Here is a 13,122-nt window from a genome sequence, read left to right on the forward strand (position 1 = left end):
CTTTGCTCAGATACAGGGCTAACAGTGGAGACAATGATCTAAAACTTCAATTATTGAGCAGTGGTGGTAAGAGTATGTACACAAGTTCTTTTATTCAAAATGAACTGATTAGCACGTTTGGTCATTTGATTCAAAGTCAGATTGTCACAAATGTCAGAAAATCTATTTTTTACTCTGTTTTGGCAGACGAAACAACTGACATTAGTCAAGTTGAACAGTTTTCTCTTTGTGTACGGTATGTCGACGACTCATCATATAAAATCAGAGAAGATTTCCTGACTTTTGTTCCAGTGTATGACGTTACTGGGGCAGCATTAGCTAACACAGTTTTGGATACCTTGTCAAGCTTAGGGCTTGACCTGAACAAATTGAGAGGCCAAGGGTACGATGGTGCTTCCACGATGAGAGGGCCCTTCAGAGGGGTGCAAGCGTGCATCAAACAGAAACTGCCTCTAGCGTTGTACACACACTGTTCTTCACATACCCTAAACTTATGTTTATCAGATGCAAGTAACATACCTTCTATAAAAAATTGCATGGGCGTTATTAAAGAAGTCTGCGCATTCTTCCATAAGTCAGCCAAAAGAACTGAAGTATTAAAATTAACCATTACTGAATGTTGTCCTGAACAAAAGAAAAAGAAACTTATTTCTTTATGTGAAACAAGATGGGTGGAGAGGCATGACTCGGTGCTTTTATTTAAGGAACTATTGGAACCCGTCAGTCTTTCCCTTTTGAAAATTGAAGAAGAATCAAGTGACTCAGCGCCTAAGGCACACGCTCTAGGTAGTTCTATCACTCAATTTCAATTTCTTGTAAATACTTTTGTTTTGAGCCATATGCTGTCTAAAACACATAACTTATCTGAGAATCTTCAAAAAAAGAACTTAGATCTCACACAGGCTGTGAAAAATGTTTCGAATGTCTTAGATCTGCTTTCAAAAGAAAGGGAAAATGCCGATAACAACTTTAAAGTCCTGTATAGTCAAATACAGGAGCGGGTTGACAAACTTAAGATTAAAGAGGAGGTTCCTAGAATTTGCCGCCTTCAAACAGCCCGCAACAACGTTCCATACAGTACCCAAGAAGAGTACTATCGCCGAGCTGTTTATTTACCTTACCTAGACGATTTTTGCAATTCGCTGAAGGAACGCTTTGAGTCTCACAAGGAAACAGTTGCATCCTTACAAAACATCCTTCCAGAATTTTGTATCAAAACTGATTTCTGTGCATTGGAACCTGCTTTCAATTCCTATGAAGAGGATTTGTCCCATAAAGAGGTTGTGGAAAGCGAGTTCATGCTGTGGAAAGAAAGGTGGAGCCAAGAGAAGTATGAAAATCTTCCCAAGTCAGCCGTAAGCTCTCTTGAAAAATGTGACCAAGATTTCTTCCCAAACATTTATGTTCTATTAAAACTGCTAGCAGTTCTGCCTGTTTCTGTGGCAACCGTGGAAAGATCGTTCTCAAGTTTAAGAAGGCTAAAAACATACTTGAGAAATAGCACTTCGGAAAATAGGCTTAATGGGCTAGCGTTGCTTTCAATCCACAGAGACTTTGCAATAAGCAATGAAGAAGTTCTTGACAAGTTTGCGAGTGTACCAAGAAACCTTGATTTTGTGTTGTAAACTTAAAATATAAAAGTTGTAATAAAGTTGTAAACTTAAAATATTAAATTAAAATAAAAATATACCAATTCTTTAAATTTTTTTTCGTGGGAGTATACCCGAACCCCCCTCTGCTTATTCCATACCCCCCCCCCCCCGGATTCCCCGGTTATTGGGCCCCCCCCAAAATATTTTCCTATATCCGCCACTGCTTGGGATCCCTAGTCACATCTGATAATAACGTAGCAGAGGAAGTGAAGAGGCGAATATTTATTGCCAATAAAAGTTATCATGGCTTAATTCGGCAACTAAGATCAGACAACGTCGCAAGGAAAACAAAATGCCAAATATACAAAACCCTAATAAGACCGGTACTCACATACGGCTCAGAAACCTGGACACTCACTAAAAGAGAGGAAACATTGCTAGCCACCTTTGAAAGAAAAATCTTGCGACACATATATAAGGGCACAAAAGAAAATGGAATTTGGCGAAGAAGGTACAACTTTGAACTATACGAAATATACCAGGATCCAGATATCATAACATTCATTAAAATAGGACGGCTGCGTTGGATGGGACATGTAGAAAGAATGGAAGAAGGCGAAATACCAAACAAAATATTCAAACAGATGCCAGTAGGAAAAAGAACAAGAGGAAGACCGAAGCTGAGATATTTAGAATAAATAGAAAATGATATAAAAACCTTAAAAATAAAAAACTGGAGAAAAAAAGCACGAAACAGATCAGAGTGGAGAAGAATCCTGGAACAGGCCAAGACCCAGAAAGGGCTGTCGAGCCAATGATGATGATGATGATGATGATGATCCAATGATACGTTCTGATGTCCACCGCAAAATTCATGATATTTTTAGGTGTCTTTTAAAAATTTGCCACCGTTGGCTTATTTTTCAGTATTTTTCGTTGAATTTTTTCTTGAGTAATCTATGAATTGTACTGAATATGCCTATTAATTTAAAAATAAAATAATTTTACCATACTTTAAAAAAATATGCTTGAAATATTGATTTCAACCCCTACGGCCCCCTTAAGGATAGCTATCACAAGATTTTGATAGGCAACCCATCCTGGTCGTGTTTGTCTATGTATGAAATTTAATAAAAAAAAATGATTCATCCGGCAAGTAGATGGGTACATTTCGACCTTCTATTCGGATCTTGTACTATAAGGTCCGGTTTCACCAAAAACAAATAAATCAATGAAGCTATTCGTCGAATAAAATTTATTAGATGTTTAGGTTTATATTTGGTTATAGTCCAGAAAGTCACTGCGCATCCGCTAGGAAAAATATTCTAATTCGGATTTTTTGCACAGTCTTACTCAAAAAGGACCCCTTTAACAAATTTGCATGTTGCCAGGACCAAAAGTTGGTCAAAAATTTTTTAAACGTTTTTTTTTGTTTTTTTCCTAAAATAATTTTTTTTCCATGAAACAAATTTTTTTTAGGTTTTTTGGATCATTCCAAACAGAAAAGGTCTTTAGTGACTTTTCTCTAAAGTTGATAGTTTTTGACATATAAGCGATTCAAAATTGAAAAATTGCGAAATCGGCCATTTTTAACCCTCAAAAACTATGTGAAAAACTAAACATTTGAATGTTGCCAAGGTAGGTAGATATTCTTTAAACATCGATTGATGAATTCCCGAAGAGTTTTTTGCAATACAATATCAAAAACCCCTTTGTTTTTTAATGGCCAATCAAGCGTGCGCCACACTATTTTCCACCGTTGCATGTGTATACAGTATGGTGCAAATGAAAGGAATAAATTCGTTATTTCGTAAACCGGTGACTTTAAGGAAAAATCCCAAAACAGGTCGGTTTTTATTTTTAAGTTATGATATTGTGGCATAATATATAGTATACTAGTGACCATCTGGGCGTGATGACGTAATCGATGATTTTTTAAATGAGAATACGGGTCGTGTGCTGGCTCATTTGAAAGGTTCTTCAATTCTATATTCAGTAATATAAACATGTACATAATTATTTATACAGGGTGTCTAAAAATTTTTTATTAAATTAAATCATTTCGCAAATTGACAAAAAAATTAAATTATTGCACACCCTGTATAAATAATTATGTAAATGTTTATATTACTGAATAGAGAATTGAAGAACCTTTCAAATGAGCTAGCACACGACCCCTATTCTCATGACCCAGATGGATGACGTCACTAGTATACCATATATGTCACAATATCATAACTTAAAAATAAAAATCGAACTATTTCGGGATTTTTCGTTAAAGTCGCCGGTTTACGAAGTAACGAATTTATTCCTTTCATTTACACTATACTGCATACACATGCAACAGTGCAAAATAGTGTCGCGCACGCTTGATTAGCAATTAAAAAACAAAGGAGTTTTGAATATTGTATTGCAAAACACTCTTCAGGATTTCATCAATCGATGTTTAAATAATATCTACCTACCTTGGCAACATTCAAATTTTCAGTTTTTCACATAGTTTTTGTGGGTTAAAAATGGCCGATTTCGAAATTTTTCAATTTTTAATCGCTTATATGTCAAAAACTATCAACTTTAGAGAAAAGTCACTAAAGACTTTTTCTGTTTGAAATGATCCAAAAAACCTAAAAAAATGTTGTTCTATGCAAAAAAAATAATTTTAGGAAAAAACCAAAAAAAAAACGTTTAAAAAATTTTTGACCAACTTTTGGTCCTGGCAACATGCCAATTTGTTAAAAGGGGTCCTTTTTGAGTAAGATTGTGCAAAAAATCCGAATTAGAATATTTTTCCTAGCGGATGCGCAGTGGCTTTCTGGACTATTAGTAAAATGGAGAAATGTCAGTTTATTGGTCGAATAACTTTAATCATAGAATAAACTACTATTCGTCGTAGGGGAAACCGGCCATTAGAGTGTTAAATAAAATATTTAATATGTGGCCTATTTGAGTCCATTTCAATATAGGTAAAGAGAAACAAATAAAAAAGAATGTGTGTGTGTACTTTGTACGCACGTAAGAAGTTATGCTTCTATTATAATAAATGATTTCTTAAAAATAAATATACTTTAAACAGTTTGTTTTAATTTTTTTAAACACCAAACTAATTTTGTGCTTACCGCTTTCAAAAAAATAAAAAAAAAGTATAGGATTGTTCCGGATTCGAACTCAAGACCTCTCGATCTCTGGCCGAATGCTATACCAAATACGCTACGAGGACTGTGTCTGTATCGGTTCGGACTTACCTAATGACAATTCACGGTAACAAACAGACAAGGTGAAGTATAATAAATATACAATAAAATGTTTTAATAATACTCATCTTACTCCCGAGGAAGGCAAATCCAAAGATACAAAAATTATAATGAAATATATTTACTAAAAACACTAATATATTATTTTCACGCCTTTTCTTGCACTGATATATTTATATACTTCGTTTAATTTACTAACCGTTGCACGTCATCCGCGTCATAGCCTGTGACGTCGCATGATACCAACACGAAATATTTGGCGGTAGTTGTGTTCTTTTTTAGAATCATTTTGCCGAGTACACTGGAATTACAGCCACTAGACATATTTTATTATATACGCGTAGAAATAATATTTGAAGATTTCTATTAATGTTAACCTAAAGAAATACACAATAATATGTTTCATTTAATTTGTATAAATGTATTATAAAGCGTTTTTATGAAGCACATTTGTTCGGAACACACTGTAACTGTAATCGAATGAAGGTGACATTTTAGAATAAATTGGTAACATTTATTTGACAGTTGCGGTGATGACACTTCATATTTGTTTATATTCTTTACTATAAGTATATGTTCTATTATATTTACTGTTTTTATTATTTACTTTACTATAAAAAGATCCTCTACTATAAAAATATAAATTTCACCTAATTTTATCACGACTTGGAATAATCGAGGTATCTGACAACTTTTTTAGTTGTTATTGTAGACATATACAAAGAAACATATCGGCTTCTCCCAAGAGTTCAGAGCCGTTTTTTAATAATTAAACAATGAAGTGCAAAAACGCTTGCACTGCAAATCTTAAATGATTATAACTTAATTCTTGTTCTCTATTTCTTAAGTTTTTATTTATTTACATTGAATATTAATTTGTTTTGTTGTATAATCCACGTTTACAATAATTATGTGATCTATTTGATTTAAAATGGATTCAGGATTTTTTTATACTTTGGCAACTATGTCAACTTAGATCTCTGGCGTAGATAATGACGTGCAACGGTAAGTAAATTAGAAGGACTGTACATAACTTGAAAGATTTAGCAACTAAACGCCATACTGTCTGTCTGCTCATGCGCGCAGAATTATGAAATTTTACTCTCAATCGCGCTTAAAGAAGTATAACTTCAAAAAGACTTACAATTTATTCTACCACAGACGATCGGTTTCGCATATTACAATTTACTATGCATCCTCAGGTCTCCGGTACGGCAAAATTAAATGCGGAAATTACAGCTGGAAGGGGGATAGAAGAGCTTCATATAAAAAAACAGGCTATTAAAAAAACCGAGCATACTTAAGTAACGACGAAATCCAAGTGACTCCATTTTCAAACAAATAAATATTTAAAAATAAAATCTTTGGATTTATTAATTCGGAAACTTAATTCTCTCTTATACCGTTGATTGAATACACGAATTCGTGTATTCAATCAACGCTTATACCTATTCCCCATCCTTCTAAAACTTGCAAGGAATAAAGGGTGGTGAATGCAGAGACATGGGGAGTCTATATAGTTGCACTTCACAGCACATCAATTCAACGAGGCAAAGATCAACAAATCTGTTTCCTAGTACTCAATATGTGAGTAAAAACGCAGGTAGATAAAGGCATTTAATATTTAATTTCGATTCAGAGATCATTACCATCTCTCTATGCACCATTTCGAACTTTTGCTCTCCTCAGGAGAGCTTGTAATGATGCTCTTCAAGTTAAGTACTTCAGCTACATAGCTAGAAGAACAGGGATCGTAGAACTATTTGTAGTGGAAGGAAAGGTAAAAGGCCGAAGACCAAGAGGAAGATCTTCAACACCATGGAAGACCGAATGAACACTCTGGTGGGAAAATCCTTACATTAAGCCCTCCATCTGGCACAAAATCACAGCCACTGAAGAGAGCAAGCTAGTAATATTTAGAGTGTCACCACGCCCTGACAAGAGCTTAAGGAACGAGAAGGAGGGAAAACCCAAAGAATGTAAAAGGAACATGTAATGCTAGAAACTCTGGAAGATGAAACAGTCTGCATAAGAGTAAATAGAGTCTTAATTAACAACATCAGATATGCAGATGATACAGTCATAATAGCCGATAATTTACAAGACCTGCAAAGACTCATGAGTAAAATAGTAAGGTGTAGTAGGGAGTACGGACTCTCTCAGGGCCGCCGCTAAGGTGTTGGCCGCCCGTGTGCAACTTAATATTTGCCGCCCTCTTCCAATTTCAACATTTTAGAAAAATGTACCTTACTAGTATTTAAAGAAATGTGTAGAAGTAATGTGTTGAGTAAATGTCTTGTTACTTTGAAAAGTCAAATTCATTGTCTTTCCAAAGAGACTCTAATTATTGTATCTGAACGTCTGCTGTCCTTCCGGTGAGTACCGATTCCACAAGGATAGAAACTATTTTCACCTATTATTTGTAATAATGAAATGTCTGTCTGTCTGTTCTCTTCTCCCTCTTTTTCTCTTCCTGTTCTCTTCCTTTCTTCCTCTCTCTTGGTTTGATATTTCTCTCTTCCTTCACTCTCTTCCCTCTTATCTCCTCTGTCTTTTCCATTGCTTTTGATTGCACTGGTTCTGAATCCGATTTATTCCTTTTCTTCCACTTCTCGTCCAGCTTTTCTCCCCCCGAGTTTCGTCCCTTCCTTTTTTCCTCCCTCTTTTGTTTTCTCTTTAGCCCCCCTGCTCTATCTTCCGCCTTTATTGTTTTTCTTTTTTTGTGCCATTTTTCTTCCCACGAGTTAGGTCGTTCTGATCGGCTCTCTAAAGCTATTTTCCACTCGGGTTCGCCATCTCTCTTAGGCATCGCTTGTAACCCACTATGTTACTCCTGGGCCATCACCCTTTCAGCATGATGGTGTTATACGTTGAGGTTGGGGTGGCGGTATATTAGGATGATACATAGCCGTCATCCCTATGCATATCCGTTTGTTTTCAGTGGTTTCCTCCACTGGTTTCAGAGGTTTTCTCCTCGTGTATAGGTTTGGGTATAGGGACGTGTACCTATAATGGGTAGGGGTGGGTGTCGTATGATAGTTGGGAGTATTAACTATCACACAGGGACAGGGTAGGAGCTTGGCTAGAGGAGAGTGGACATCTGCTCCAATTTGTTGCCTTTAACGATGAGCAGGAGAAGCTGTGGAAGTATTCTACTGAGCCTCCTTGAGCCTTTTTTTTGCCTCCACACGGGGACGAGAAAAATATCTAAAAGTCTGAAAGCCGCCAGCCGCTTTGAATGAAAAAGTATTCCTGGAACTGCTTTATGACTATACTTTCAAAAGGGCAGTGCATACAATAAATAATATTTTCTAATATTTTTGTTTAGATTAGGATGAAAAAAAGAACTATAAATGATAAATGAAACGCATTTTAGTATTATCAGGCAATAATAATAATAGTTTACAGAATAATTATCTGAATCATTACTATTTAATTATTTGAATTTATTTTCGTTTTAAAAAAAAGTATTATCATCATTGGCCTGCTTTTGGCCGCCTCTATTGTTGGCCGCCCGTGTGCGATGCACACTTAGCACACATGGTAGCGGCGGCTCTGGACTCTCTATCAATATCAAAAAGACGAAGTTTATGAAAATTAGTAAAAACAACCGTAATACTAACCAAATCTTGATAGTAAAGGGCGCCAGCAGATCAAAAGAGTAAAAAAGTACACTTACCTAGAACACTTATAACAGAAAATAGTGACTACACTGCAGAAATCAAAGTCAGAATCGAAAAAGCACGTTCTAATTTTATGAAAATGAAAAAGGTCCTATGTAGCAATGATTTAACATTAGCTCTTAATGTACCCTTAACAAAATGTTACGTATACAGTGTACTATACTATGGAGTGGAATCATGGACGTTAAATGTAGAGACAATGAGACGACTTAACGCCTTTGAAATGTGGACCTATAGAAAAATTATGAGGGTTTCCTGGGTAGATAGAGTTACGAACAATGAAGTACTGAGAAGAATAGGTAAAGAGAAGGAAGTTGAAATTCAATTAAATAAAGAAAGCTACAGTATCTCGGACATGTGATGCGGGGTGAGAAGTATGGCATCCTACGACTCATAATGCAAGAAAAAATAGATGGCAGAAGAAGCATCGGAAGAAGACGAATTTCATGGCTGTAGAACCTGAGAGAATGGTTTGAATGCAGCTCAAAACAACTATTTAGAGCTACTGCCTAAAAAATTAAAATAGCTATGATGATTGCCAACCTCCGTAGCGGAGATGGCACCTGAAGAAGAAGAAATGTAGAGGAGATTATTATAATAAAACATGTTTGGTATGGGTGAAAAAAGAAAGGCTAAAATATGTTTAGTGTCAAACGAAAAGGAAAGCAAGTAGGACATCAAAAAACGTGGTGAAAGTTAAAAGATAAGGATTTGATAAAAGTCGTCAAGAGTAGAATGCTGGAAGCGTTTAAGGAAAAAGATACGGTAGGTAAATGACTGGCGGGAATCCAACAGCAAAGTTGTGGTTCGATCTGGAGAGGAAGTGCTAGGCAAGGTCTTCCTTCTAGGGAGAAAGAAACTTAGTGTTGGAACGATGAAGTGGAAAAGAAGGTTAGGGATAAGAAAAAGTTATGAGAGGTCTAAAAGAAAGGAAAGCAGGGATACATACAAGGTAGCAAAAAGGGAAAGCAAAGCGCGCTGTAGCTACTGCTAAGAAAAGATCATCTGCAAAGCTGTATGAAGAGTTGAAAACCCCCGAGATGATGAATAGGTTATACATCATCAAAGGACTTGACTCACGTGCATCAGATTGAGTGTTTTCTTTCTCGCATATAAAATACTATGAGATCTAAAATGAAACAGGATCGGGTAACTGGCATAGCAACTTTGTGCATTGAGAATGATTTGGTAAAATCCTGCGATTTATCGAAAATTATAGACATCTTTGCCAATCAAAAACCTGGAAAAGTAGTACCGATATTGTAAAATTTTCATACCGATTTTCACTACATATTTTAAAACTATAATCAAAATTAAATAAAAGTTATATTTGAAACGTTTCTTAATATTTATTATTGATAATTTTATTTCTATAAATATTAACAATTTTTTTCGCTATTCACTGTTTGACGGGGGCCCGCTTTTCACTTCTTACCAGGGCCCGCTCATCCCTCTCGGCGGCCCTGGATGAAAATGATTGTTTTTTTTTTACGTAAATGTTTATAAAAAGTTATTATTATAATGTATCTTGTCCACTTGTAACCGTTTTGCAAACATTTGGAGATTATAACTGTCTCTCAATAGCAAATAAAGTGTAGATGTTAGTTTCTATAAAGCTTCTATATAACCACTTTTATTATAACTCGTATAAAGTCTCTACTATCTTCCAACGACAAAATTTACCCACTCAAAAGATATACTTGCACAAATAGGAAACTAAATATAATCCAAAATTAGTTTATGCCCCAAAAATCTTTTGTTTAAACAATCTTAAACTCATCATACACTTCCTGATTTTGAGGGATAATGTAAGATCTATATATACCTACAGGATATTATAATTATAGAGGTAGTTTAGAAATTGGGCCTCTATAAAGAGATTACAGAATTAGCTCAACTTTCAATAGTTCCAAATTTCAATGTATTCATTGTTTAATTATAAATGAAAACCATCGATTAACTTACTTAACCGGTAGATAAATAAAGAAGCCATTGACTTCTTTCTTAAAAAATATGAGATGATAATTAATTAAATTAAATCCTTAGTAAAACTAGTCAGTCTATCAAAAATACATTGGTTTCTCTAATCTGCCATACCAAACATAAAACTAAACAATATTTAATAAATAGGAAAACCAATCAGCAAAAAATTACTTGTATACATGCATAAGCAAGGCCAATAATGCAAGATGATTTTTACTAACTTACCATGTTATTTATTTGGTTTTACATAAAATATAATTTTAATTTTTTATATTTTGATCGACCCTTGATATAAAAATTCACCACCCTTTACCCTTTTGCAATTTACATCACCCTAATATTGAATTGTTCCCTGTAGGCGAGGAGGGAGGGAGCGTTTTCCTACACGGTCGCAAAGTCGAGGGGTGAATATAATCGTTTGAATTCTGGCGCGAAATTTAATCTTGCATTATATAGGGTGTGTCAAAAGTAGCGGGACAGTTGAATATTTCGCGACACGAACATCGGATCGAAAAACTGAAAAATATGTGTTCAATATAAATATTTCAAAAATCTATCGAATGACACCATGCACGATTCCCCACTCCACCTTCTGGAGGTTGTTGGGGGGCAACTTTAAAATCTTAAATAGGGACCCCCATTTTTATTATAGATTTGGATTCATTATAGACGAAGAGGCAGCGCTGAAAAATCTCTTTGAATTTACTAAAGCTAGATTTTCACAGTTGATTACTGTGAGTGTGTAGAGAAACATACTGCGGTCGGTCAAGCGAAACGTAGAACAGGGGTTACTGAGAGGGTATCAAAGTTGCTTTCCTACGAAGGTAATTAAATCCATTTACTAAGGCTGAAAATCAGTAAACACATTCTAAATTAAATATAAATAAAAGTTATTATAGTCGGTCAGCTGTATTACGGGACAGGGTCGGCTCTAATAGTCGATTGAGGAAATGAAGCATTTTGGCTCGCAATTTTTTCTTCCAGCATGGATTTACTTGAAATTTTCACAGAAAATAGGGAATAATCCAAGGATCATTTTATTGTGTTTTATTGTATTGTTTAATCCTAAAACCTTGGGGGTGGTTGCCACCCCATCTCGGAGGTGGGAATTTTTTATTACATTTTAACCATGTAATTCGATGGAAAAAGTGATTCTAAGAAAAAAATGTTTTTTTACATTTTCTTCGTAAAACTAATATTTTTAGAGTTATTCGCGCTTGAAAATAACAGTTTTGCGACGAAAAAATCGACTTTTTTAGAGGGTTTTTTGAGAATACCTCGAAAAATATGCATTTAATAAAAAAACTGTAGATATCAAAATTGTATCTTTTAGTAACACAAACCAAATTCTTTTCCAATAATATCTTTAAGACCAATACAAACCGAGATACGGCATGTTAAAGGTTAGCTTTTTTCGTCAAATGCATAATTTGAAATATTCAAAGCCAAATAAAGGTAAAAATTTGCATTTTTAGAGGAAAACTTAACTAATCTTTTTTCAATTATACAATTAGACCTTTCAAAAATAAATAATAAAAAGTTTCTAGCATGAAAATTAAGTGACTTATAATAATCAAAAAAATGTCGGTACCTGCTTTTCTCTACGAAGAAATCAGTGAAAACAACCCCCTAACTACTTTCCTAATTTAAAATTGGTCTTCACCTTTCTGTAGTTCCTTTTATATTTATATTATCAATACACGCAAGGCGTTTGACCTATTTAAAATGCCTAATTTTGCAAAAATTGGAGTTTTACGATTTATTCTCATACTGAAAAAACGATTTATCCTCATACCCTTTGAGTTTTCTTTGAGTTCTCTCAAAACTCAAAGAGCTATGCAAAAAAAGATGTTGGGAATATCGCTGGGAGATAAAAAGAGGAACGATGGATAAGAGACAAAACCGGAATAACAGACGCTGTCGAACATGCGTTGAAATTAAAATGGAAATGGGCTGGGCACAACGAAAGATATCAGGATGGACGATGGAATAAAGAAATTGGCCGCTTGATACCATAATATATAGGTACTGCTAAAATGTCAAGAGGTTGACCGCAAATGAGATGGAAAGATGACATTGAGCAAAGCACAGGTCCAATGTGGAAAAGTCAAACAGAAGACCGAGACAAATGGAGACAAATAAGAGAGGCCTGTACATTCAGCACATGAATAGATTTTGGCCTATAGATAAATAGATAGATCCTGATATCCCAGGATAATTATTATGGAAACGGTCTAATATCTCGAGAAATACACTTGTAAATGAAAAAATGAAAAATATGTATAAACATTTTCAATTTATTTGCAACACGAAAATACAGCAGCTGCATAATACTCTGGTTAAATGGGAGAGTGCAGGAAGAGTCTATACCGGTTTCGGAGGTTTTTTCCTCCTCATCAGTAGTCCCATATCCTCTTCTCTGGTGAGAGGACTACTGATGAGGAGGAAAAAACCTCCGAAACCGGTATAGACTCTTCCTGCACTCTCCGATATGGGACTACTGATGAGGAGGAAAAAAAACCTCCGAAACCGGTATAGACTCTTTCTGCACTCTCCGATTTAACCAGAGTATTATGCAGCTGCTGCATTTTCGTGTCGCAAAGAAATTGAAAA

The 13,122-nt window shown here is 35.0% G+C and overlaps 1 protein-coding gene across 1 annotated transcript; it reads left to right on the forward strand.

The window, feature by feature from the left end:
• Positions 1-536: 536 nt before the first annotated feature.
• Positions 537-1,625, forward strand: LOC126884885 (52 kDa repressor of the inhibitor of the protein kinase-like). Its single transcript, XM_050651194.1, has one exon. It carries the CDS (start codon positions 537-539, stop codon positions 1,623-1,625), a length of 1,089 nt encoding a protein of 362 aa, XP_050507151.1.
• Positions 1,626-13,122: the final 11,497 nt, after the last annotated feature.

Source organism: Diabrotica virgifera, chromosome 5 (genome assembly GCF_917563875.1).
Source record: "Diabrotica virgifera virgifera chromosome 5, PGI_DIABVI_V3a".
NCBI classification, from domain to species: Eukaryota; Metazoa; Arthropoda; class Insecta; order Coleoptera; family Chrysomelidae; genus Diabrotica; species Diabrotica virgifera.

Excerpts from the sequence above, each read along its gene's own strand:
- LOC126884885 (XM_050651194.1), top strand. The coding sequence starts at position 537 with ATGGGCGTTATTAAAGAAGTCTGCGCATTCTTCCATAAGTCAGCCAAA.